This window comes from Schistocerca nitens, unplaced genomic scaffold, assembly GCF_023898315.1.
Source record: "Schistocerca nitens isolate TAMUIC-IGC-003100 unplaced genomic scaffold, iqSchNite1.1 HiC_scaffold_446, whole genome shotgun sequence".
In the NCBI taxonomy this organism is placed as follows: domain Eukaryota; kingdom Metazoa; phylum Arthropoda; class Insecta; order Orthoptera; family Acrididae; genus Schistocerca; species Schistocerca nitens.
The window spans coordinates 29,259-52,593 of record NW_026045979.1 but is presented as its reverse complement, the minus strand read 5'-3'; the positions used below and the strand labels follow the sequence as shown (position 1 = coordinate 52,593).

Here is a 23,335-nt window from a genome sequence, read left to right as displayed (position 1 = left end):
TAGTACAGCCAGTCGAAAGTAATTTCCTGGACTTGGCTGTGAATGTTCCCAGTACTGTGGTCGGAACTCGGGATCTTGCCTGGGGGTAAGTAGGTAGCACGAGGGCCGTTAACTACTGGCTTTCGAGCGATGAGGTTCGATACTTTCCAGCGGGTCGAGGCTCGGCTGGCGACCACTGTGTCGGACTGACTTTACGCGTGTCCCGGTGGTGCAGGACGCTTGTCTGGGTGGGCCCCGGTTGGGCTGGATACTAAATACACACAGACACTCCTTTACTTTGCTCACTCAGGTTTTATTTGAACAAATGGGAGATCGTCTATTTATTACGAATCACAACAATTTCGGCGTACTGTGTGCTCCTAGTGAAGCTACTATGGCACATGTTTTCCAGGACTCACAGTACTGGCACAAGTTTATCCTTCCACAGTACTGTTTCTGTAAATACGCCTTTAGGTAATGTTTTTCCTTGCTCAAGAGTGGCACATGGAACATTAACTTTTAACATCTGCCATAGTACCCTTACAAACCTCTAGCTTAACAAATCACCATCTTGTCTCACAAACCCAATAATGCTAATCTCATATAACTCTGCCATTCGACACTTTGCGTTCACTTCAAGCCACATTTCACCCAACAAGTCATCTGTTACTTTATCACCATACCTGTTTGAGGCACTCTATGTAATCGAACCACTAATAAGCTCAACAAACCCATTTACACTTTCATGCACACACCACTTCAGTCATTGGCCCTTCTCTTTTGTTTTTATAAGTATCTGAATGTCTATTGTCATGGTACTTGAATTACAAATCATGTAAAAGTACATCTTTCACACACATATGGAAAATTTCTTTGTTTCAGACATAATATGATATATACTAATATCATACATTATACGTTAATGAAATCGACAAACTGCAAAGACAGATCCTCGAAGGAAAACGGAGAAAAGACGTCATACGAAGATGTGTCCAGAAATGCACCATCGCCACGGTAGATGACACTGACGAACGGGAATTCCTCCGACAACGTGCTGCGTTTTACTTGTATATAACAGGCCGTGTGATTGACCCAGCCTATTGTATACACAAAGCATTTCCCAACAGTTTTAGTAAGTAGTCTCAGTGCATTAGAATAGGTAGACAGAGGCTACCACTCACAAATAAGCACACAGTTATAAATGAAGGAGACGTTAGGAAAGAGAAGTACTGGCTGTACCATATCAGATTTAATGACATTTAATATTGTCATACCAGGTAGAGTCCATTTTTATTGCTGGGCGTAATGCAGTGTAGTGTGGAGACAGTTATTTGCGAAAAATACTGAAGGAGGCTACAGCGAGGATTCTGAAAAGGCAGACTGTTCATTGTTTCTCCTGGCCAGATTCCTCTCGGCTGCCGAACACAGCTCTAGATCTGCAGGGATGTTGTTTGGGTTCCACCAAAGAAGTATCCTGTTCTTCAGTACGGGGAGCGTCGTTCCATTGCAAACAAAACAGACGAAGAGCACTGGTCCTTGCACCATCGTAACTAGATGCATATAGTACACTACCTGCGCTATTCCCTGAGCCTGGTGGAACCCAATTCTAATAATAATTCCTATTCCACTTATTATAATGGCTTTAACTGACATAAAAAGACATTGCTTCTTTGAGGCAAGTTTCTTGTTATCAACAATTTTGAGTTGCCGCATGGAGCACCGAGTACGTAGGTACATGTATCCAAGCAGTCCGAGACAAATCAAATTGAATCCCACAGACACTGAAATCCCTGCAAGGACTACTATGCGACTGTGGATCAGGTAATATTTACTCGTCTTTTCCAAAGCAACAGCTGCCACACATACTATACTGCACGGTATAAACACACACAGCACCTCACGACGGAATAACTGGCTTACTTCAGCAGGTAGCAGCTGGTCAGGAAGCCTGAGATGGCGAACACAAGCATACATGTGGTAGCAGAATGAGTTCAGCCACATACAGCTGAGAAGTGTGAGGGCGCTGTCTATCAGCACTGCTGTACGTAAGTCAGGGACGCCTGCCATACGATACACGACCTCAGAGCACAGGATCTGGGTTATGCACGTGATCTGAAAGGACAAGAATATCTTTCCAGGCAAGTTACGTAACTGGGGAAGGTACAAGTATACTCCGGCAGTAGAAAAACGGAAAATGATATTTATCAGTATAAATGAGATTTCTAAAGGCTTCAAGCTGTCTATTTTAAAATCCTTGTATTTCAAGGTGGCGTTGGTTAAACTGTTTTTGTAGTTCAGTGTTTCTTCTGTTAGCTTTTGATACAGTCCATTGCTACTATTACGCTTTAATCCCACTGCGGAAGTACAATCATGGGAAGTCCTGATGGAGGAAAAGTTGCGACACTTTAGCAACAGAATAGCTCTGGAAACAGAGCAGATGGCGTCTGTAGCGTTCGACTGCAGACATGATTGATCGTCGGGACTACCGAAATAGCAGCGAGCATCGTGCACGGACTGTATCATGCTGAACGGGACGTCCTGACAAATGCCGTACGAGTTGACCGCCATCCAGGCCAGCAGACAGAGGTTGACGTTCACCCTCTGCGTGTAGGCCAGGTAGCTGGTGACGGGTATGTGGGGCGACCTCTGCACCACGTCGTCCCACAGCTGCTCGCGGCACTGCTCGCGCTGCTTCACGGCCTCCAGTGGCAGGTCTTCCAGCGGACACGTGGGGTGGTCCAGAGCGTTCACCAACAGCTGCACGCAGTCAGAGCCCACGGAGAGCGTATCGTGGCTTCTGTCCTCCAGCTGCCACTCCTCGTCTGCAAGAAAACGACAGCAAGTAGGTGGTGCCCGTACACTGCAGGCAGCTGAATCCAAAGTCTTCTCTGGATGACGAGCCTGGGCATTGTTTACCCACACCATCCAGGTTCAGTTACCCAGAAGTATGTAAGGCGGCATGTCAACACAAAGTAAGAGTATTGACAAAGACAGATATCATGTTACTATGCACGTCTATTACATCTACAGGGTGTCCAAGAAGTCCCTGTATAGCTCTTGACATAGTAAAAATGAGGAAGTAAATAGGTTTTATTGATAGTACTGCACTGAAGAATAGTTCCGAATCCATCTTGTAAAGGAGAGTTTAGTGGCCGATTCGTGGGTGCACGAACATCCGCAGATAGGAAGAACTATTTAACGCATGATGAGACCATTTGCCTCAGTCCCCCTCGTAAAGTAGCCATGCCTGATTGAGATAAATGTCCTGTATTTTCAGGCTGCCTCAGACCACATATTGGAAGCAATAAAAAGTGACAGGAACGTGTGTCACCCACTCTCAATCAGATGAGTAGTCTCCAATGAAAACCATTTGCAAAAGAGCAGTTCGACTTCAAGCATCTTGTTCAAAAATGCACGACCATATTGAAAAAAAAAAAATGAATACGAAAATCTTTAGGCCCATGTTTGTTACTGAATTATCTGACAATGGTGTGGAGCAACGATTTGTAACCTACCGTACTTTGTTGTGGCGACTTCTGCCATGTCTCGCTCAAGAGTGTTGTTTACGTATAAATGTGCCATATACCACTGTTTCATCAAGAAAAAATTGTTTTCTTGTCTAAGGAAAGTACCCATATTACCAAGAGTTGGAAAGGAACCTACCTCACCTTATGTGGGCCATTGTGTGATCAGAATACGTGTTAGGACCACATTCTTTTGAAGCTTACATGAATGGGAACTTCCAGTTCTCTGTTCAAATGGCTCTGAGCACTATGGGACTTAACATCTATGGTCATCAGTCCCCTAGAACTTAGAACTACTTAAACCTAACTAACCTAAGGACATCACACAACACCCAGCCATCACGAGGCAGAGAAAATCCCTGACCCCGCCGGGAATCGAACCCGGGAAAGCGGGCGTGGGAAGCGAGAACGCTACCGCACGACCACGAGATGCGGGCCAGTTCTCTGTACAACAGAAGTTTTCAGTATCTCAGCTCCATGACAAGGCAATCACGGATCTTGTGTGGTTGTAGAAGGAAGGAGCTCGAGTCTCGTTTTGTTGTTCAGATGTGTGGGTTTCATAATGAACAGCTTATTCTCGGATTGTATTTGTTTCTTCAGCATTTAAAGCCACATTAAAATGGTTATCACGAAATCCCAACATTACCACCTCAACAACCTTTTGAAATCGTCATGACAAACTTTTGATCTTACCACGCAAATAACTGAATATGAAGAATAATTAAGCCTCACTTGGCTCAACGTTGAAAGATTAATGGAAAATTGACACTAGTGTTGAGCAAGTCTTTCTAAGCAGAATTACTAGAACAATCCGCAATAAAGCAAGGGGGACAGCGAGACACATAGATATCTGAGGAAGGTGTGATCGTCCATACACTGATCCGTTGGATACGTATTTTTTTATATCTAGCTACGTCCATATAGAATATACTCTTTTGACATAACTCCATAGGCGTCCTGTACAAAGAAATAGGATGCAGGCTGAATTCTGGTCTTTGTGATATTTCACTTTCCTCCGTGAAGTTAGTGACCCCATCACGCAGCGTAAAAAAAAGTGATGGAGCATATTTGTCACCTGTTTGTTTCGTTAGCACGAGATTGTCGAGAAAAAGCACAGCAAAATACAGTGACTGACGATTTTGGAAGTACCTTTACCACAATGAATGATTTACTGTTAATACTCTGTTTGCATACATTCAAAAACACGCAGAAAAATGTAATTACTTCGTCTCACTTGTACCTTGTGTAATGATAATAATGCAGCAATAAATGCAATTGGGACATATATGCCTCAGCTGCTGAGTGGATGAATGTGGGATTACAACTCCAGAGATTTGGGATTCAGGCATTGCTCCCGAGATTCCTTCTGTCACTTATCTCTTCTTTCACCTCTGACATTGATTTATGGAAAACGAAAATGATGGAACTGTAGAATTGTTCGGAGACCCAATAATTAACTGTGTCCCACAATTATTAACTGGGTAAGTTAGTTCAAAAGTAGGAAGACGGCGAGTGACGACAACCTGCAGTAGGACAATGGCTCGCGAAGCACTGTGGTGGCCAAACCAGGCTTCAGCTTGATGACGGCTTTACCTACTGCATTCTGAGAAGTCCTGATGGTCGTTGTCCTAGAGCACTATTCCTGTTCAGAGTACAAATCAAAGGAGTGATATATGCTACACGTAATCCAATGTATACCCCATTGGCGTGTTGAGCGCAAATGTATACCCAGTAAGACGAATAAGTTCTGAAAGATTCTTATACACAGGCACATTCTGTGAAAGGCCGAATGCACGACTTTGTCGTAAACACTCCATTTTCTTTGTTATTCATTCCATTCCCACCACATTATCGTGTGGTGCGCAAGGTTCGGACACTTTGCTGCTTTTTGGGGAGAATGAATAAAATGATAGGTTTCAAAAAAATAAAAGCCATAGCGTCTCTACATAAACACATGTACATTGAAGCTGATGATGGTGCTATGGTGAAGATAAGGCTCGTGCTTCTGGCAACTCACTAGCAGTCAGTTCCCAATAAGTACTACGAGGGTAATACAGTATGATGCAGGTGCCGGAAAGAAAGGGTGTAGGTATTCAAGGTGTTGGAGTGGGCTGGGAAGTATGATTGACAAGATGATGAGGGTAGAGGGAGGTGTGAGGGAGGGATGACAGTGGTCAGGAGGCTGGAAGCGGGATCATCTACATATTGAAGAGGCGTAGACTATAGGATTATAGCTGGTTGGAGTAGTAAGTGTCTACGTACTGTTCTGGAACAGGAAGAACCAGCCAGCTGAAGTTCCGCTCGAATAGGATACAGAAGGGGCGGGCAAGTGAAGGATGGGTATGACATGTTGGTATAGGCGCACCAGAAGCCTAGGAATCCAGAGGATAGGCGAGAAAAATTGCTTTTGTTTCCCACGTTTATGGAACGTTTGCAATTTGTGACAAAGTTTGAGGAACCTCAGAAGAGAGGGCAATGTAATCAGCTGGTAGAGGTTGCGTCTGAGACGGCAAACATGATACAGAGTGCAAGGTGCTCTAAGACTGTAAGGAATAGTAAATTTTTGAGAGTGCTGAGATCCAAGCTATATTGGCGGAAGTGACACTAAGGCATTTGGAAAGACGAAGGAAGAAACAAGATCAGGGGTTAACGTCCTGTTGGTGAAACAGCTATTAGAGCATAACCCAGAATTGGGAAGAACGGGGAAGCAGGACACCTGCGTCCATCCATAGGAACCGTCGTGTCATTCACCTTACGCTGTGTAGAGACATCACAGAGAAACTAAATTTGGTAGAAAATCAAGTTTGTAGCCACCAGCTTACCACAGCATCGTCTCGTTCAGTGGGTTTTTTCCAAGTACACAGGATGGCTGGATGATGGAATCCCCACATTGTCGAGTTTGCTGTTTTCTTAATTTGAGTTTGTTGTAGGCTGGGGTTCCGTGATTATTCCAAGATATAAGAAAGTGAGAGTCCTCTGCCCATGTCAGCAGAGAGAAATGGAGCAACAGACCCGCGGCCTTACTGCGAGCGCTTATCTTACTGCACGTAATTGGGCACTGTCCTTGCATTGTGAGAGAACTGTGACTCGAAGTTATCTATCGAATGTACATGACTGTAATGGATGCGTTAGGAACTTAACGTCCACATCCGACACACATGTTGTTGTGTCATGCTTTTAATAAATTTACAAGTACATAAATGAAACAGTCAATGTTTGGAAAGCGATAAACTTATTTTTAGCTCCTCGCGACTGTGACTGCGGGAGCACGTGTGGTATTAATTGGGGTTCAGATACACAGGAGCTGCTGAAAACACTGAGCGGCATTACAGTGCAAGTCTGCAGATGATGAGCACTGAACGTTTACTACAACTGTGCCAAATATGTGTCTGTTGTTGGCCCTCGACTCTCTGTACGTGCATGCTTGGCCTAGGCTTGACAGTGACGTTACGCCGACACTGCACTCTGAAGACAGAAATTCGTCGCTTCTCTGCAGTCGTCATGGAACTGTTGATACCCTCGTAGACAGAACAGAACTCAGGCTGGACTCTGGCAGAGCTCGTACCAGGCACTGGCAGAGCTGGAAATACTTGTCGTGTGTGGCGCCTCGAAGCTACAGGAGGAGTGGCTTACTACTTCTTTCTCTTAGCCGGTGGCGGTGCTACTTAGGTCTACAGCATCTCTGCGATCGATTGACGATGTTCTGCAGGCGATTATCGTCGACACCACATGTCACTTTCAACAGTGTCACAGGCGTCATCAGTGTATCATGATACACTGAGGAGAGGTAATGTAAAGTATAACACTGAAACGAGGTCTGGTGATGAGAAACTTTATGCTTCAATTCCCCCTTCCATTACTGGGGAAATACCAGCAATGCAAATTTCTTCCATCACCTGGATTCGAACCAGCTTACCTTTGAAGAGAGTACCACCACACAGTCATGTTTATGTGTACCATGGTGGAAGTTAGGGAGAGAGAAATGATTGGTGGTATTTATTATAATAATTCCTTGGGTTTTTAACATAAGTGATTTTGATGTAGCAGAGGCTACACCGAGAGGTGAAGTTATCGAGGCAGATGGAGATATGCTGTTGAGTAAGATTTACAGTAACAAAAGAAGCGTGGTGTGCCAGACAAGGAGCTATACAGTAAACATAATTCATTGGGACACCTGGCACTTGCCAGTTTCCTCCCAGAGATCCGAATGTGCGACTAGCGCGGAATATTTCGCTAATGGAGGAGTCATCGTACCACTTTTCAATATCAGGCCACGTGTCCTGTGGACAGACACCAGTGGTTCCCATTATCTTCTGCATTCTCATGCCTTTGAGCACTGCTGACTCTTCAGGGTTTTAGGAGCAGGGGAAAAAAGTGCCTTGAAGCTCTATCCGCCCATCCATCATTATTGATGATCTTTTATTCTAAATTTAAGCAGTAGCGAGGTTCGAACCTGGGTTCCATGACGTTTTGATTAGTATACAAAGACACTACCCTTAAATCATAGGTGAGCTGTGGGAAATAAACTTGCATACAGTATGATATCACACAAACTGACTATAGGTAGTAGGAAATAAGAGCTTTCTTTTTTTTTTTTAAGAACGTCGAAAGTAATGGAGTCATGAGCAGCCTCTCATAACAATTTCCTGAAATTGTAAGACGTCGTGGTCTCCTTCATTGCTTATATATACCGCCCTCACAATCATATTCTGCACGTCAAGACGCTTCATTCGAGCCCAAACTCGATAAGATAAAGTCAGTATTGTATGAATTCATGTAAACGATATGCAAATAACTAATAAATCGCAAGTGCGCACCATGGTTGAAATACTCGAGGCAGGCGTACACACATACATTCTAGACACGACGGTCACAGGAGCTTTTAGCTCGAGAGAGGCAACTGCATCCCAGGAGGCCGGTCACAAGCTATCTACGTCGGCCGGTGACCGCCTGTAGAGCAGACAGCGTTTGCCCGAGTGAAAGGACGACCCCGTGTTTGGCTTAAAAGCAAATTCCGCTACATTATGTGGGAGCGGTTAGCCTACGCATTCTTTACACATAGCAAGCAGTTTCAGAGATTTTCACAGCGAGACAGCAAACGCCAAACACCGATACTACAGATTTCCGTTGTAGAAGAGCAATGCTGATTGGCAGACGATATTTCTGACGCCTTGAGCTGAAGGTTTAATGGAAGAGATCGAAAGATATACCGCTTCACGTCTGGCGTGCAGAGGGGCCGTTCCGTTGTCGCTCTTGGAGCGAGAACACCTAACGAGAGCGTGCGCGCTCTTCCATGTATTCAAAGAGCGAGGAACAAGTCTCTCCACAGTACTTCACTGGGAGAGCACCTCTGTCGAGAGCAAATCGAAGTGCAACTGTATATTGAGTCCTTGCGATTAAGCGTTTTTCACTGTGTTGGCTGCCACACTTATTGTGCGGTATGAATGGACTGAGTAATAGTTAAACGCCTGCGAGCGAATTTTTGAGTGGCATTGCAGTGGACTGGTTATCTGACCGGTGTACCACGCCAATAGACTAGGGGCGAATAGGAGTCCTTGACTTCATCAAGGCATAGAGAGAGTTTGATTGGCGAAGGTCAATCCAGATAGAACGAGAGTTATCTTATTTGTCGGCAGCGAGTGGTGCAGACATTAGTCATCACAGCTACAGCTCTTGCGACCCCCACATTTCCTCCACAACAGTACCCTTCACTGCACATCACACGTGACAGCCTCGACCGTACCTAGCAACATTCTAAACGATAATTATTCAAGTTGAGTAGGTGCGGCTCTCAGCCATTCTGCCAAGTCAATAACAATCTTAAACTTTGTACAAAACTTTCATTAGCGAATCCTATCCTTAAGATGTAACTTCACATTCTGAAAAGAACCCGAAAATAACGTGTTCAATTCATAACTAAAAGTGCTATTGTGATTTCTCAGAATTTTTGCAAAATAAATAATAGTTTTCGTTACTTTCATGTTTTTCTTACACTAACTAGCACTACTCCAGTACCTAAGTGTCCCACTAGTTACGTATGAAATTTTGTGAATTTTTGTGTCATTTCCTTACAGTGGACGACTCCAGAAGGTATTTATTGCTGAAAGTTTTTCAGGCATTTCTCTTTAGAACGTTAGGAGTGTCCGTCTGACTTCTGTAGTAGTGTGGTGGTGGAAATTGCATCTTGCAGGGGGTGAAGGGTACATCTCAGATTAATCTGTTTCGCAGAATGACAGAATAGCACCAACCCACACGCTCACAAAATGTGTGGCTTTATAGTCTTGTGTTGTAAATGCTATATTTAATTCGTTTTGTGGCGTTATAGAAAGGTATTTTAAACTGAAACCAAAAGATATGGTGGTCATATTTATGTGACATTGTATGTCCCGAATTGTCGAGCAGTCATTAGATACAGTGAGTATATCTTTAACATATGAAGCACTGAGTCTGGCTTGTTGAGGTTTGTTGGTAACGTGTGGTTGTTATGGATGAGAGGAGAACGAATCCTTTTTCACTAGATTGTTCAGTTTATGGAAAATGTGGCAGTGTTTTTGTTAATGTGTACCACCAATCCCAGGGTTTCTGATCTGCAGAATGAGGTGCTGGTATCAGGATGTCTCACAAGCACCCATTGGCAGTACCATATGATTGTATGTTGTAGCAATTATCTGTGCTTTGTAGAGTGTAGAATGACTGGGACTGTGTTACGTGACTGTAACAATTTTCATTAAAATATAGTTGTAGCATTGAGATAAGATGTCAGTGATGAAGATCTCGTTGGAGCTGATGGAACAGACATATGGATTGAATGCTATGCTGCTGCTTTGTCTTGATGTCTTATGTGGCGAAATAAGGTTAGGTATAGGTTTTAAGCTGATGTTTTGGTGTGGCTGAAGATAAAGTTGGATTGCTTTTTGGAATAAGTGACTTGGATGTTAAAATGGAAGGTGACTGTGGCTGTTATCGTCATCTGTTGGACGATATGTGGACGTTGAAAGAGAGTGAATGTTATGGCAAACAGTGGTTCTAAACTGGATGTCTTTCATGTTAGGGATGCGACACAAGAAACTGTTGAGATGATGACGGTGAGCTCGACTGACGGTGTAGAAAACTGTGGATCTGAACTCAATATCTTTGATGGCGAGGATGCAATGCATGTAGTTGTTGGGATGCGGAATGTAAGTTTAGTGTCGTGAATAATACGTTTACTTTATACTTATGAGATCATTCGAGTTGAGGCTGTGTAGATGATGCAGTTGTGTAAGGATTGCTCATTTGGGCACAGTTAACATGGGTGGTTTTACGAACTCCGAGTATGATGCAGTAGTTTGGGTCAGCAACTCCTGGTAATCAGTGAACGAAAAAACGTTCCAAGTTTTTGTTCATTCGATGAGTTATCTGTATGCGCTGTAAATATTCATTGCACGTTATTGACATCTTCGTAAATGCCATTTTCGGCTATGTTATGGTGATTTCAAAATGGGTCTCGGTCCGAAACAAGTCATCGAACGAATAAAAAATAAAAATTTGCAACTTGACGGGTTTTTCGTCCTACTGATGGGTGGTCTTGTTTGTAACTGGGATAGGCCAGGTGGTTCTGCGATACTGGGTCAGGTAGTCGTCACACAGGAAGTATTTGTGACATCTGTAGGCTTGGATTTGCGATTTAGGTGATGTTACACAATGGCAGCGACAACAGATCAGGGCTCAGCTCTTGATACGTTGGTCTGCTGTGGGCAAACATCTAGTTCTGCTGGACAGTGATGCGTAAAGAAGCCGGCAGAGAAGCGCCACGGATTTAATAGTGGCGAGGGCAACTCTTTCAGACAGGGGCGTTGTAGCAGCCTGCTGGATGGTGCAAACCATTTCGAACATCGCTACGTGCTCAGAAGAGATTCGCACCAGTTTCTTCTTTCCCTCCCCCTCCCCCCCCCCCCTATCTCGACCGAACTGCCACGACCTCTCCGATCTCTCTGGATTATCACGACCACTTTCCCCTGAAGATAAAATGGCTCTGAGCGCGATGGGGCTTAACATCTGAGGTCATCAGTCCCCTAGAAGTTAGAACTACTTAAACCTAACTAACCTAAGGACATTACACACATCCATGCCCGAGGCAGGATTCGAACCTGCGACCGTAGCGGTCACGCGGTTCCAGACTGAAGCGCCTAGAACCGTACGGCCACACCGGCCGGCCCCTGAAGATATCTTCAATGTCGGGCTTAAAGTTAACTTCCAGACAAACAGCTAGTGGTCCACAACTCTGTAAGGTCTTGTCGCTGCTCATTCTTTAATATCTTGTCGCCACTCGTGAGGAATTGAAACATCAACTACAGCTCACACGTTTGTTCTCGGTGTCCATAACAATTTCTGTCATAATTATAGACATGCTGCAGAGTGCAGCTCAGTCTGTCAACAGATGGGGTAAGAGTCTGCTTGTTTGGTAACTTGCTAACAATGCGTATTTCCTTTTATGTACCAGTATTATTCTTATGGTTATCTGCAGTAAATTATCGGCGACAGCCGAAATTTTGTAAAAGGTTTTTCTCAGTATTACAGTTGCTGGTTCTAATATACGGATATTCTTATGATAACTTACTTCCTTATCTGTTGTAACCCTTTTCGACCACCTTAGTTTCTTAATTTGTCGGCTTACTACCAATGAAAACCCTGCAAGTTCGATTGCCTGAAGTGGTGAAGAGTGACAACGGCAGGCATAAATAATTTTTCCGCTGAGGGAGCACAAGCCCACTGTCCCCCCTTCCTCTCATTTAAATGGAGTTACTCCCTGCCGAACAAGAAGCTATGAGGCAGGTACAAAGAGAGAATTAAACGATTACAACTCGTTTCATGTCTGGTGCACAATAGATAGATGATCGAGTAAGAGATAAAGTCCAGCAACGAGAATAAAATAATAAACTTAAAAAATATAGTGATTCGAACAAATAGAGTTGTTTAGCAGACAGGTGCGATAGCTGTGTTTCCTCAGTCCTACTACAGTTCATAGTATTAACACATCTAAGGATAATATTAACAATGTACCTCATACAATTAACTGTTCAGTTACAAGTCGAAATATTGTTCGTCAAAGAAAATTAGTAAATACGAACAGTATCGTGCTAGGATCACACATGAGAAATTTAGATCACTACACGAGTTACAGTATTGACAGAAAATTAGCTTGTCTGTAGCCGCTATGTTGCAGAGACCATTCGCCATTTTTAAAAAGTCTTAGACTAGGTCTGAAAAGAAAACTACATGTGCAGAATTTTAGAGTGTTTATAGAAGATAAAAAGGAACACTTTTTTATATGAGGCACGTGTCGCACACGTATGAGGGTCTTATCTGCACTGGCGTTCAGAGACGTTGTTCAAAGTGCTGAGATGGGCACTGTTTCAGAGGTGCTGCGGGCCTCCTACGGGAGGGAGACGAGGTGTTCAGTGTACCAGACACTGGCGGACACCCCAGGTGAGGTGGTCGCCTGTTAGGCTGAGGCTGCAAACATTATTTGTGAGACATCCACTTGTTTCGAGTGTGTTAGCGCCCAGCTGGCAATTCAGTAACGTCTCTAAAACATCACACAGCCTCTGTGCATCGCTGGCGTCGAAACCTTCATGGCCCACGAGCAGGTGGAGGGTACACCTGTGACATTTGTGTCACATAAAATTTGTTCTTTTTAATCTTCTGTAAACAATCCAAAATTTTGTGTACGTAGTCTTTTTTTTTAGTCCCTGCATAATGAAGAAGTCAATAATACATCGAAATGAAGTAGTTAGCTTGTCATAGATCCAGACGGAGAGTTGCCGAGGAATCTAAAAACTGCCTTTGGAAAGAGCACCAGAGATTATCTTGCGTGGCGTACAAAATCACGCAAGATCTAAAACTACAAATTCAGAAAGATATTTGAATTTCATTCCTCGAACAACTGAACACTTGTCAGCCCATAACCATGAAGTGGCCGGGTCCCAGTATTAAACTTACCTACAATCTTGAAATCGAAATCGTAGAATGAAAAGATGTACTCAGCTGCCCGGAACCAGTAGGTACGATGGAAGGCGTACAGGTCGTCAGCGAGGCTGAACATCTGCGACGCCTCTGGCTGCCGCTCCTTGCACAGCGCACTGAAGTCGTCGTCAAAGGAGAGGCTCCACGGATGATAGCTCAGCAGGCGTACACTCAACAGCGGCCGCCTGTAGCACACAAGGTGCCAGGTTAAAAGTTAAAAACCTATAATGTATAGTTTATGCAAGAGTGTACAAGTATCCAAAAATGTGTGTGAAATCTTACGGGACTTAACTGCTAACGTCATCAGTCCCTAAGCTTACACACTACTTCACCTACATTATGCTAAGGACACACACACACACACACCCATACTCGAGGGAGGGCTCGAACCTCCGCCGGGACCATCCGCGCACCCCATGACTGCAGCGCCTGAGACCGCTCGGCTAATCCCGCGCGGCTAAAAGTATCCAGAGCGGATTTCCACTCAGCAGTGGATGAGAAACTTCCTGGCAGACGAGTACTGTGTGCCAGACTGGGACACAAACCTGGAACTTTTTCATTCTTTAAAGGATGCGTAGTAACACAGCAAACAATCGCAAATCCATTGGCCTTTTTAGCATTTTAGCGCATCGAGATTTCATCTTTAGATTTCGGAGCACTTGAGTGAGACACCGATTATAACTATTTCTTGCAGGTCATCCACTCCGTTCTGTGCTGCTATATCGTTTTAAGTGGTTTCAGACACATCAAACAGCAGAACTGCAGCGCTTGTCGCAGAATACTTTTCTTTAAAGAAGAATTTCGTATGCATTGCAAGAGAGTGAACATGTGATATTTATGTTAAGGATATGAATGACTTGTTCAAATTAATTATAGATGATTTTAGACGCTGACATGTAGGCATGTCTATCATGAGCTGAAGCAAAATCTTCCACATTACCACTTGAAAATGGCTCAAAACGCCGAAACTGCAATTGTAATACAATTTTTATAATCAATGGCGAATATGACGTCCTTAAAAAAAAAGACATCGAGCTAGCCACGCACGAACCGAGAGCCGCCGTCACAGCCTTACTTCCGCCAGTAGCTCAGCCGCTGCCTTCCGGCCGTCACAGAAGCTCCCCTGCACGGCTGGCGGGACCAGCGCTCCCGGAAGGATGGGCACTGCAGTGACCAGAGGCCTCGGGAGTTGCTTCCTGGACGAATCCTCACTCTGCAGTGGAGAGTGCAGCCACTTGAAACGTCGGGGATCCGACACACGGCTCTGACCTGCCAGGGAGTTTCCTGTCTGCTTTAGGTGATGTGACATCTGCGATAATTCTCCGTAAAGACTGTATGACAGCTGAAAGCAGAACTCCCACAGGAAGAAGAGCTCTATGGACAAACGTGAATGTACCGTCAGGCAGGTCCACTTATTCAGTCCCTTTCAGCTAATCTGACGGCTATTGACAGCGCGATACGATGACTTAAGCTATTTGAAATCCGTCTTTGCAAATACCAAATATGTGTTTTTATTTCACAATACGTGTTTTACTTTACTCATTATACCCTTACCAGTTGTGGCATTTTTATAATGTTTCCGCTTACATCCGGCAGTGTGCATCCCACCATCTCACACTAGTATGCTTGACGTCCAGAAGTACATGTCTGCTGACGAAAAACTTGACAAAATGACGCTTCACTATTGCATACAAATGTTTAATTGGCTCTGAAGCATTCGCTCGGTCTCGTTTCGTGAGTGGTTGGTGCGGGTTTCTCGTTTGGCAGTGGAAATTATCATATAGAAATTATTGGCCGTAAAACTCTGTCCTAAGGTCAGTGTTCGGTACATCGATTCGATGCATATGTGTCAGGTACATGTTGTGATGAGAATGGAGCCCTCAGAATCGGGTATGAGACAATTTTTTTCCTGATTAATCTACGACCGCATTCCCTATAGCCCGTCAACGATGGAAAGTTTCCATACTGCCAGATACAACGCAGAACAATCAGTACTCCCTGTACTCCTTGTAGTATGGTCCTTGGTTATCACTGTTACTTGACAACGACGTTGTCAATTAAAGCATGAAGCTGCATCATAATGAGTTGCGTGTGATGTCTGGGTCTCCAGTTTGACCGGAAAGCTGTCCCTCCCATAAGACATGTGGTGCCATGGTGCTAAGGCTCGCAAATCATTTCCACGCTACATACACCAGCACGCTGTTCTGCTTGGAGGTACAGTACCAGACCTACTCCACTGACAAGCTGGGACTCAGAACCCGTGCCGTGATGAAAATCATCATTTCTACGCCCCAGATGAAGGATGTACGTGCACACTGACAATGATCTGAATAAACATTATACGGAGATTTGGTTGGAGAAGAATTTCGGGAAAGGGCTGTTTTTAACGTAATAGAGCCGTTCATTCCATAAGGCAACGAAAGAACGGATTTAAATGCAGCAAGGAAGTGAACAAACAATATCCACTGAAACAAGCTCTAAAGAAAATCTCGAAACTTCTGGACAGTTGGGAATGTACTACACAGCTATAATGATACCATATTCAGTTTAGGAGCAAGTGCGTTGCAACACAAAGTGGCAAATCAACAGAGGACGCAATAAATATTCGCCACATGGAGCTAGAGTGTCGACAAGCGGGGCAGACCGCTGCCACGGAAGGCAATCGTCGACAATCTGCGTACAGAGGCAGGGGTCTGTGTGCTATAGGCGGCTTTGGCCTGTAGTGCTGGAGCCATTACTGAAGGTATCATGCGAGTCCAGTAATGAAGTGGATTGGCGGAATTTAGAAATGACCGACTGTAAAGGGCGATACGTGAACTACAGAAAGACACGAAATGGTGCGCTGCGTGGACTACGAGGGCGGTACCGAAGTTCCACCACTGCCGCTGGAGCTCTGTGACCCCCTCCCCTCTTGCATCTCCGGTTTTCGACTTTGTACTGACATCCAACAGAAGGTAAACACGCTGGGTCGTATGAATAAACAAGACGACGTTCTCTGGAGAAGATTCTCGGAGCAAAAGGACATCCACTGAGAAAGCTCTTACGAGCAAAACATTCGAAGCCATAATCTGTGACGAGAGGGTTCCTTTTTCTCACTACCTCTGCTCCCTGCTGAGTTCTCGGTGTGTGTGGTCTGCCGTGTCCGGCACAGAAAACACGCGCAGTGTCACGTGCCATTCAGCTCGCTCAAACGGGCGACATGTCTGGAACCGGCATCAGTGTGTTCAGGCAGAGTTGCACTACGTTTCATTTTGTTTATTTTATGTGCGGCAACAAATTATTAAGACAATTACGTATACAGGTTACGAAAATGCATTTTCTTGAGATGTTACCGAATTTACAACATGCGGAAAACGTTTCAGTTATAGAAGTTAGGCGAACGTTATGCGAACGAAATCTTAAAATTACATGACTTTTTATCTACTTCAAGCCGGAACTGTGTCAGAGTTCTCTAACACGAGATAATTTTGGTTACCATGGTGAACATCGGGAATTGTCAGTGACACCGTTGTTTGGTGTAGGCCTACACCGAAGTTTTCTCGTACGTTAGTCTGAAAACTTAGGTCTAGTAAAAAGCAGCAAGAATGTTTTAATTTTAACTTCTTTTGAAAGGTCGTCCCCTCTTCTTTGGTGATTTTCTGGAGGGAAGTTCACCAGGCAAGTAATGCTCTTATTGTGAAACCCATATAAACTTCTACAGTATCTCTGTTCAGCATTTTGTTGGGCTACATATATCTTTCATTGCCTTCGAAGCAGCATGAATTCTGTCATTACTGTCAAAAAGTATGTAAAACTTAACCTGAACAGAACTTACTCAGCTCAAAGAATGCTAAAGAGCTCGTTTCAATGTTTTCCGATTGTGAGAAGCTCCTCTAGTTTTATTCATACGTAATCGGAGAACATTCTTTGTCTTAAGCAACATCCCTCACCTTTTTACTCACGTTGAGCACGTTCTCGGGTGGAGTATATTCTCTGACTCGTTTTACTCATGTTAACCTCAAAATGTCCTCCCAAAATTTCCAGAACGAAGTATATCCTCCGTTTTACTGACACGCCCCACTATACTTCGCCAGCACCTCAGCTCTCACCTGGACTCTCCCAGTGGTTCTTCGCCGATCATCTCCCACCCTTCGTCGTCATCTTCATTGCTTCACCACTCACAGAGAGCCGTAGTCTGGCAGCTCCTTCGCCACTGCCTCCGTCAAATGCTCCACCACCGTCGCCGCCACCTGCGCCACCGTCGACTCCCTCGCCAGCAGCGTCGCTGGCTCTGTCGCCAACACCGTCGCCAGCCCCAAACCGCGGCCCGCCCCATCGCCCCCACCACTGCCGGAACCAGAAGTTCCAACCACATCCACCACCACTGCAGCTTCGTCACCGCCGTCATAAACTCCTGTCAGTGTCCTTATCTACACACAACTGGGGCCACCTATTACACCACAACCCTCATGCATGCAGTCATAAGACCAAACAAATGAAATAGAATAGATAAAACCTCACGATTCCAAATGAAACCAAGCCAAAAATGATTTCACTAAATTTACGGACATGAAACCAATAATTCCTCTCAACTATCGTCTTTTGTATCTACATCTACATACATGATCCGCAAGCCACCGTGCGGTGCGTGGCGGAGGGTACCCTGTTCCACAACTAGTCGTTTCCTTTCCTGTTCCGCCGGCTGACAGAGCGAGGGACAGACGCCAGTGTATATGCCTCCTTAGGAGCCGTAATTCCTCGTATCTTGTCTTCGTGGCCCCTACCAGAAATGTATGCTGGCGTCATTAGGATCGTTCTGCAGCCAGCTTCAAGTGCCGGTTCTCTGCACTTCCTCAGTTGTTTTCTTCGAAATGAGAGTCTTCTTCCCTCCAACAATTCCCTGCTGAGCTCCCGAAGCATATACGTAACACTTGCATGCTGATCGAAACTCCGGTAAGAAATCTACCTGCTCCGCCTGAATTGTTTCGATGCCTTCTTTCAATCCGACCTGGTGCAGATCCCAAACACTCGAGCAATGCTGTACAAGAAGTCGCTCTAGTGTCCTAAATGGGGTCTCCCTCACACAGGAACCACACTTTCACAAAACTCTCCCAATAAACCGAAGCCGACCGTTGGCCTTCCCTACCAGAATCCTCACATGTTTATTCCATTTCATCTCGCTTCGCAAGATTACGGCCAGATATTTAAACGAAGTGACCGTGGTAAGCACGGTAAGTGGTAAGTGGTTTCGAACTGAGAATATGTTTAAGGATTCTGCAGGAAACAGGTGTTAGGGATATTGGTCTGTAATTTTGTGGGTCCGTTCTTTTACCTTTCTTATACACCAGAGTCACTTGCACTTTCTTCCATTCGCTTGGTTCTTAGCGCTGATCGCAAGATTCGCGGTATTCGCGGTAAATGCAAGCTAAGTAAGGGGCCAGTGCCGCACACTACTGTTTATAAAACCAAACTGGCATTCCACCTAGGCATTGCCACTTATTTATTTTCAGCTGTTTCAGCCGTTTCTCTACGCCAGCGGTACTCATTACTATGATTTCCATACGGGACTCTGTGCGATGGTCAAACGACGGCACGTTTGTGCCATTCTCCTGCGTGAACGATTTCTTAAACGAGGAATTTTTAACTTCCGCCTTCCTTTTGGAATATTCTAGCGCCAAAGCAGACTGGTCAACGTGTGACTGTAATGGAAGCGTTATATCCGCTTAACGATTTTGCAGAGGACCAAAACTTTTTCCGGTTCTCCGGTGGTAGCTGTTGTATGATTCGCGCACAGATCTTTTCACAGACGCACGAATCTCTACAAACCTTGCTGTCCTCATTTGCGCGTTCTCTTTTGAACCGAGAATGTAACAGCCTTTCGTTCCTCAGCATTTTCCGAATTTTGTTATTAAAGCACGATGAGTCTTTTCCGCCCTTTATCCACTTAGTAGGCGCATACTTTTCCGGATCACGATTTACAGTCTCTTTAAACTTTAGCCATAATTTTTCTATGGCCATAATTTTGGAATTAAATGATTGTATTTTATTGTCTAAGTGAGACGCTGACAACTGCATATCAACTCTCCTAGCGTTCTCGACTGATTTACTAACTTTCGTAACCATAGTCGCTATGATGACATCATGATCACTAATCCCCATCTCTATGGTGACGCCATCGATAAGGTCGTGCCTGTTTGTGCTGGCTGACCAACTAGCTGCTCAACACAGTTTTCGGAAAACGTGTTCAAAAGTCCTTCACGAGACTGTCTGTCTGCACGAGCTGCAGTGAATCCATAGATGTCCCAGTCTATACTCGGTAGGTTAAGGTCACCGCCAGCTAGTGTCGCGTGATCTGGATATTTATGCAATGCTGACTATTTACCTTCTTTGAATGGCTCCACATCTGTCCCAGCGGAGTCGGGTGGGTGGTAAAATCATCCAACAACTGATATGGTTTCACCTTGTCCTGTTATGTGCGACGACGTAACTTCACTATAGCACTCAAATTCAACCTCAGTAAAGAGAATATTTTTTGTCAATTGCAATAAACACTTCGCCTCCTACGGCATCGAATATGTCTTTCCGATAAACATTCCAAGACTCGCTAAATATCTCAGAGTTTTTTCACTTTGTGTATTAGCCAGCTGTCAATTCAAGAATAATTTGAGGCTGAGAACGTTCATGGAGGAGAGTAAATTTGGGAACTATGTTATAAATACTTCCACAGTTGACTGATAAAAGTTTCAGAGTCGAACTGACTTTACTCTGAAAGCTATCTGATTTCCCTAAATGTGTACCAACTGGCGAGTCTTCATGAGAGTACCTCAAACTACTGGCTACCCTGAAACCCCCCATGTACTCTCCACAAGTACTCTGCTATCCGATTAGCTGCTTCCTTTGTGTATCGCACCCCTGTCTTGAAATCACTGTTCCCTTCATTCCCACTGCCTGACACAATATCGATAGTTTTATCCCGTCACACTATCTGCATGTGTCTATACACAGTGAACCAGTAACCCACTCACAGTTCTGATGACAGATGTGGAGTAGCAAACCAAAAATCCCCACACAATAAACATTGTGGAGTAACAATACCGTTCCTCAAAAACAGCTCCAGTTGGCTACAAATCATGTTCAATCATCCTGCATAATAATTTATCCTGAGTGTGTATTTCACCACCCTGACCGTGATCTGTGCTACTGCCTGTCTCTGTCCGAGCCATCCTATAGCACATAATTTCGTTCCACACACTGACCACAGCTTTATATCCACATCAGTTCCCATGATGAACTTAACTGTGGATGTCGGTTGATCACCTTCATTTCAAAACACCTAGCCCATTTCCCAGACACACTCATCCCAAAGTGACTCCCCTATCGACCTCTTCAGATATAACTGCAGAAGTCTTTCATCCTATTGATAGTAATCACATCGTAATCCACGTCTTCCACCTCCATATCTACCCCACAATAAGCCACCTGAAAGAGTCCAACAACACCGCCACAAGACCTGGGGTGCCTGCTGGGAGCTTACCCATTCCCACATAGGAAGCCACCTGGTCACCCTCCATAGTGCCAACATATCTCCTACACTACTCCATTCCACGGCCCCATATGTCAACCACTCGAGAGACTATTCCGCTTTCCTCCCGCTCACAACCTACAGTATTTACGCTCTATGCTACGGACTGATTTAAACACACCAACCACCGGACAAAATATAAGAACGATGGCTATCCGCTTCCTGCCCTCTGCTGACGTCTTCCCATCTTCCCTCATCGCTGCTTGGATTTTTCCTCCATCTATTGAGATGAATATGACTTGTGGCCTCTTTTCCTCACCGACTGGATGCCAGTATCTGGACTAGAGTCGCTACTACATGGTATTACCGTAATTTCTCCCGAAGTGTTTTTTTTTTTTTTTTTTTTTTTTGTCCCGCATAACACGAGGACACGCTCACTTTTCGTGTCAGGTTCCACATTATTGTTTCCACAAATTATGAAAACTTCGGAAGTGTCTGTAACGATCAATACTTTCTCTAGTATATGCAGTAACATAGTTTATTGTGTCAGTTTTCTCCGCTGGTCTGTTACGTAATACGTGGCACATTTTAAGACACAATACGAATCAAAATATCGAAGGCTAAACGGAGTCAAAAAACTTTGTAACTCACGAGTTTCTGTAACCATGTCCTTCACTACTGTCTCTTAGTGCTAGTTCTTTACTCCATTCTGAATTAAATGATCCCTGTGTTTTCTATAACTGTAATGAATACTTCCATGCATAAAAGTGAGATAAACTCCAATAAACCATAGTGAGTACGACAGACATTTGAGTGTACACTGGCTTATACCTGAGTATCAAGTGCCCTGGCCTGTCCTTGTCTTCTTCCACCTCGTAGTGCTCCACCTGTTTGTTGGCGAATTGCAAGTCCTGTAACCATCCGGTTGATTTCGTGCGCAGCATGTCTTTCACACGTTCCATGTCCTTAATCCAACCGTGGAGTTGCTCATCACTCGTGTGGTTACCCTGAGACACACAGAAAATAGTTCAAATTACTCTCATAACATCCACAAGCAGCAGCCTGTCTTAATATACAGTTACATGTAGCACTATTACATGACACTGAAATTACTGCCAGCGCATGAGTGTAGTACATTCAGTTTTGTACAGGCATAAAAACATTAATGCACAGCAGATGCCTAGTGGGGTTTTATTAAATAAATACATTTCTCAAACTGTGACATCCGATTAGAGAGGTGCAGATATTTCTTGGTAGTTGACATTACAGACGTCTGAATGTATGAATGTATACTCCCGTGACGATGTATCCAACTGAAATGTTCTGGAGCTGCCAGCAGCGTCGAGTTCCTACGTGTAAAGCCACATGGCGTGGCTGGAACTCTGACGAGATTCTATTCAAACTTTTGAACGATTTTCGAAAATAGAATGGCCAGACTGTTGACAAATCCGTCAAAATCCTACTCGTTACCAACGCTGTGAGAAACCTGAACACATGTTATGACCTTCTACAAACGCAACGATAGACATCAGCCGCTCCATATCTGAAACATTATCTGAGTTAATTGCGCACACACGAAATGTCAGTTTGACTCAAAATGTTGTAGTGTTTGTCTGTTGCCTGGCTGATCGCTTTTGCCGAAAATTTGCGTTTGTAGCTCGTCATCTAACACGATGTCGTCTGTATCTGAACACGTCTCGAATATTGCAGATTTGAAGGAATGTATTGACTGTCCGAGTGTTAAGATCATTTTTTCTGGACCATTTTCGGGTACGAAGTTCACATTTGTGTCACGTATTAAGGTCTATGCTCCTTTGACGTTGTACAAATTATAGGCTTCTAAGTCACTGTAATAAAGATATGGCCATTTAAACTACATAATTTCATGCCTGAAAAATCACTCACAAAAATCTATAAGGTGCTCCCTGTTGATTTAGAATCATGACATTTAGGAAGAAGCCAGATTTCAGAGTGCAAATAAAGGAAAAAAATCTTAAAATCCATAATTGGTAACTATATAACTCTAGAAAATACTTTTCGTATTATTTTTTATCAGTCTATCTATTTGTCTGTCCATCTGTTAAGAATCTTTTTCTCTGGATACGTTCTGGGTATCATGTTCAAATTATGTCACATACAAAGGTATATCTACCCTTGGCGGCGTAAAAATTGTAAGCTTATAACTCACTCCAGTCAACAGATACGGCCGTTTATGTCTCGTGTTTTGATAATCGAAAACTCACTCATCGACTTGTAATCATGCGATCTGGCAACAACTAAGTTTTCCGGTACAAGAAAAGCAAAAATCTGAAACTTGTTAACTTTT

At 44.1% G+C, this 23,335-nt stretch overlaps 1 protein-coding gene across 1 annotated transcript; it reads right to left on the bottom strand.

Moving 5' to 3' along the window:
• Positions 1-271: 271 nt before the first annotated feature.
• LOC126232130 (uncharacterized) lies at positions 272-22,002 on the bottom strand. Its single transcript, XM_049942438.1, has 3 exons — positions 21,841-22,002; positions 13,485-13,693; positions 272-2,801 (listed from the first exon to the last, which is right to left on the bottom strand). The coding sequence occupies exons 1-3, from the start codon at positions 21,969-21,971 to the stop codon at positions 1,333-1,335; spliced, it is 1,809 nt and encodes a 602-aa protein (XP_049798395.1). The 5' UTR covers positions 21,972-22,002; the 3' UTR covers positions 272-1,332.
• Positions 22,003-23,335: the final 1,333 nt, after the last annotated feature.

Bases quoted from the DNA above. Each gene is read 5' to 3' on its own strand.
- LOC126232130 (XM_049942438.1), bottom strand. From the start codon at position 21,971: ATGGAACGTGTGAAAGACATGCTGCGCACGAAATCAACCGGATGGTTA. The intron at 13,694-21,840 runs GTATAAGCCAGT...TGTGTGCTACAG, and splicing joins CCAGGGCACTTGATACTCAG to GCGGCCGCTGTTGAGTGTAC. The intron at 2,802-13,484 runs GTAAGTTTAATA...GTTTTCTTGCAG, and splicing joins TTTCGATTTCAAGATTGTAG to ACGAGGAGTGGCAGCTGGAG.